The following is a 4,338-nucleotide window of genomic DNA, read 5'->3' on the forward strand; positions in this document are numbered from 1 at the left end:
AATAGTAATAAATCTGGTAAAATATGTAAAAGAAATACATTGAAAATACAAAAAATTGCTGGGAGATATTAATGAAAACCTAAATAAATCGAAATATGTACTGTATTCATGAACCAAAGACAATGTTGTTAAGGAATCAATTCTCAATAATGTGATCTATAGATTTAGCACAATTTCAGTCATAATCCCAACAGGGATTTGGGGGGGGTGGTATTAAAAAATATTTTATTATTTTTATTTTTTTTATATGTATGAGTATATTGCCTGCATGTATATGAGTGCACCCATGTCATGCAATGATGCAGAAGTCAGAAGAGGGCTTCGGATTTCCCTGGAACTGGAGCTAAGGATGGTTCATAGCTGCCATGGGGGTGCTGGGAATCACAGCCCCAGGTAGCCTGGAACTCACTATGTAGACCAGGCTGGCCTCAAACTCATGGAGATCTGCCTGCCTCTGCCTCCGGAGTGCAGGGATCAAAGGTGTGCACCACCATACCCAGCTGGCCAACAGGATTCTTATACACATTGACAAAGCAATTTAAAAACTCATATGAGGACTATTGAAATGGCTTAGGATATAAAAGTGCTTGCTGCCAAGCCTGACAACCTGAATTTGATCTCTGTGTCCTCCATGGTGGAAGGAGAGAACCAACTTTCACAAATTGTCCTTTGACATTCACATACGTGCTATGACACACGCACTCCTCCTTCCATCATACACAAAAGCATACACACACCATACAGTAATAGTAATAAATAAAATAAAAACTCTAACGTTTCTAGAAGCAAACACAGGAGAAAATTTTTTGGTGCCATTAGTTAAGCAAACATTTCTCAGATATGATATCCAAAACACAATGTACAAAGAACAAGTTGGCAAATTGGGATTCATCAACATTAGAAATGTCTTCTCTATGAAAGATGCTCTTAAGTAAATAAAAAGAAAAGGCACAAAGTAGAAGAAAAATCTTTGCAAATCATATAATTCAGAGTATGTGTGCCCAGAATTAAAAAAAAAAAAAAAAAAAAAGAATGCTTCAAACTCAATAATTAAAACAATTAGCTGGGCGTGGTGGCACACGCCTTTAATCCCAGCACTCAGGAGGCAGAGGCAGGCAGATCCTCTGTAAGTTCGAGGCCAGCCTGGTCTACAGAGTGAGTTCCAGGCAGCTAGACCTACAGTAGGGAGACCATGTCTCAAAAAGACCAAAAAAAAAAAATTAAAAAATAGGCAAATGATTTGAGCAGATACTTCATCAAAGCTATCTAAACACATGAAAGATACTCAACATTGCACTAAGATAATGCAAACTAAGCACAGTGAGATGCTAGTGGGCATCCCTATGAGAATAGCTCAAATGAAGAAGACCAAACAAATCAAAAGCTGGCAAGGATATGGAGGAAACAGACTCTGTACTGATGGTGGGAATGGACACAGGCCTCCACTGCTTTGGAAAACAGTGCTCTCTCTCTCTCTCTCTCTCTCTCTCTCTCTCTCTCTCTCTTTGAGATGGGGTCTCCCTGTAGCTCCAGTTAGCCAGGGACTTACTATGTAGATGTAGACCAGGCTGGCCTTGAAATCACAGAGATCTGCCTGCCTCTGCCTCCAGAGTGCTGGAATTCAAGGCATGTGCTACTTTCTTTACAAGTTAAATACATACCTATCATATGAACTAACTATTCTAGCCTTAGGCTTTTACCAAAGAGAAATGAAAGCAGACATCTATGCCAAAATGTGTATATAAACACACCATCCTTATTTGTAATAATCCCAAACAAGAAACAACCCAATCTCCAACAGGTGAATAGATAAGAAATGCACATCTGCACATTAGAATATTACTGAGCAGTGACAGAGAAAATGAAACTATTGATAGAGAGCAACATGGATGAATAACTTTATTCAAAATAATTACCCGAATAAAATAAGCCAGACTAAAAAAGGGTACCCACTGCATGATTCCATTTATGCTAGGCTGGTACTCTCCTTACTGAACTTCAACTCCAGCACCATTTTTTTTTTGAGGTAGGACCACTATGTGGCCAAGGATGACCTTTAATTTCTTTTTAAGATTTATTTTTATAGCCGGGCATGGTGGCACACGCCTTTAATCCCAGCACTTGGGAGGCAGAGGCAGGCAGATCTCTGTGAGTTCAAGGTCAGCTTGGTCTACATAGCGAGTTCCAGGCCAGCTGGGGCTATAGGAAGACCCTGTCTCAAAAAAAAAGATTTTTTATTTTTTAGTTATGTATATGTATGTGCAAGTGAGTGCAGGTGCCCACTGAGGCCAGGTGAGGGTGTCAGCTGGAGTTAAAGGCATTTGTGCACTCCAACATGGGTGCTGGGATCCTCTCTTGGGTCCTTTGCAAGAGCAGTATATGCTCTTAGCCACTGAACCATCTCTCTAGTCCATGAGTCCATTTATATAAAATTCTGGAAAAGGCAAAGCAATACATAATGACAGAAAGCAAACAAGTGCTGTCCTGAGGACAGGAGTTACAATGATGAGCAGGCAGGAGAGTGGTCTGAGAGAACTTTGAGGGTGGAAGATATGTACAATACCACATTTTGTAGGTGAATACATATCAAAACATGACATCACACTTTCAATATGTGTATTTTTTGCATGTTAGTTATGCCTCCAAAAAGCTATTTTTGAAGAAGGAATCTAGAGGGATAAATAAACCTTTTGTCCTTTGAGCCAACCTTTTGTATCTGCATGGTTACTCACAGCTGAACTTTTACTAAGTGTGCATCATGATTCAATAATGTTTGTTTTAGAAGAAATCTTGTAATTCCAGACAGATTTTCTGACAATCCTATCTGAGGCCAGGGGAGTCTCTAGCCAAAGAGATCTGGGCAGTCCTATTAGGGAACCTGATGAAATGGAGGAGCTTGAGTACAATAATGCGTGTGGGTAACCTGGCTGCTTCAAGCCTTCTAGAGTCTCTTCTATTTGCTGAATCCTCTTGTTCACTGTCCTTAGAGAACCACCTGCATAGCAAAGGCCTGGGCTCCAGAGAGGGAAACAACTGCTTTCTTGCTATAGCTTCTCTGTAATCACCCTCCTCCATGCAGCTCCTGTCTGTGCCAGTCACCAGCCTCTCTAGGCATCTTGTTTTCCTCCAAGCATCACAGGTTCCCAGGGATTCTGGGGTGGGTATACCTGAAGCAGCCCTATATTCAGAGATCTAATTTCCTGTAGCACTGATGCTCAGCCTTGTAAGTCTGGGGCTTTATGAGGCTACCATCACTCCAAAGGCTGAACTGAGGAGCAAGAATTTTAGTGTAAAGGGGTGAGAGATCAGTACTAGCTCTCTTAGCTCTGAGCCACCATGGAGCTGCTGTGCAATTCCACATTGTGCACTGGCTGCCAACTCACCACTCTCTTGTCTGGGACCCTCTGGGTAAACACCTTGTAGAGTCTCCAACTCTTCCCCAGAATGGGGCCAAACACAAGGGATGTCCCGATGCATAGAATGGACAATCTCATCTGCAGGTGGAAGGGGACAGAAGCAAGAGTCACAAGTGAAATGTTTACTGAGCTGTGAGGCCCACAGAGGACACGGGACAGAAAGTGGGGCTTCATATATTGTGCCCACACCATGGACATTCACAGAATGGCTGTGAGTATAAAATGCTATCAAAGTTTTAAAACAGTTCAAAACGAAATTTCAAAATGTCACCTACCTGGATGAGAGCTTCCATTGAGCTTCCCATGAAAGCATCTTGAATCCCAAAAAGATAGGCGCTACTGTAAGTCAAACAACTGCCCAGCAAGGTCACAATGTTCAGATTGGGGCTGGACATCTTCACAATCCTAGATGAAAACAGGAAGAAAGACACAGTTATGACCCTGTGTGGTGGTATGAACACCTTTCAGAGCAGAGCTCTTCCCAGGATGATTCCACTGCAGTCCCAGAATGAGGGGCCACTGGGAAGGGGCCATTTTGCTCCCTTTGAATGAAGGAGAGTGTCCTCAGCGCCCCCTTCACCTGACTCTGGAACTCCCCTAGATTGTTCAAACCCTTTCCTGGTACATCTGTTTATGGTTTCTATGGAAATGGTCCTGGGCAGAAGAGGAAAAATGTTCTGCCCCAGGTAAGCTAGCCAATGGCTGTATAGGTTAAGGCTCTGGAAATCAGCCCTAGATTGTTTGAACCTATTCCTGGTACATCTGTTTATGATTTCTATAGAAATCCCCGCTCTGAGGCTTTTGTGCTTAAAAATCCTGCATTTCCACCGGGCATGGTGGCACAAGCCTGTAGCCCCAGCACTTGGGAGGTAGAGGCAGGCGGATCTCTGTGACTTCAAGGCCAGCCTGGTCTACATAGTGA

At 42.6% G+C, this 4,338-nt stretch overlaps 1 protein-coding gene and 1 long non-coding RNA gene across 4 annotated transcripts in view; one reads left to right on the plus strand and one right to left on the minus strand.

Moving 5' to 3' along the window:
• The window catches only part of Gpr156 (G protein-coupled receptor 156), a 113,372-nt gene that overhangs the window by 23,014 nt on the left and 86,020 nt on the right, over positions 1 to 4,338 (minus strand). For both annotated transcript variants that reach the window (XM_029568222.1, XM_008842904.3), the window contains 2 exons: positions 3,692 to 3,821; positions 3,384 to 3,494 (listed from right to left, as the gene is read on the minus strand). In XM_029568222.1, the coding sequence (XP_029424082.1) occupies positions 3,384 to 3,494; positions 3,692 to 3,821 (241 nt within the window). The remainder of the gene's footprint in view (positions 1 to 3,383; positions 3,495 to 3,691; positions 3,822 to 4,338) is intronic.
• LOC115072006 overlaps positions 1 to 4,338 on the plus strand; it is a 32,099-nt gene that overhangs the window by 19,879 nt on the left and 7,882 nt on the right. The window contains exon 2 of one of the 2 annotated variants that reach the window (XR_003851068.1): positions 3,501 to 3,627. The exons of the other annotated variant lie outside the window; for it this stretch is intronic. This is a non-coding gene — a long non-coding RNA (uncharacterized LOC115072006). The remainder of the gene's footprint in view (positions 1 to 3,500; positions 3,628 to 4,338) is intronic. 2 annotated transcript variants of the gene reach the window in all.

Source organism: Nannospalax galili, unplaced genomic scaffold (assembly GCF_000622305.1).
Source record: "Nannospalax galili isolate Female #2095 unplaced genomic scaffold, S.galili_v1.0 scaffold18, whole genome shotgun sequence".
Taxonomy (NCBI): domain Eukaryota; kingdom Metazoa; phylum Chordata; class Mammalia; order Rodentia; family Spalacidae; genus Nannospalax; species Nannospalax galili.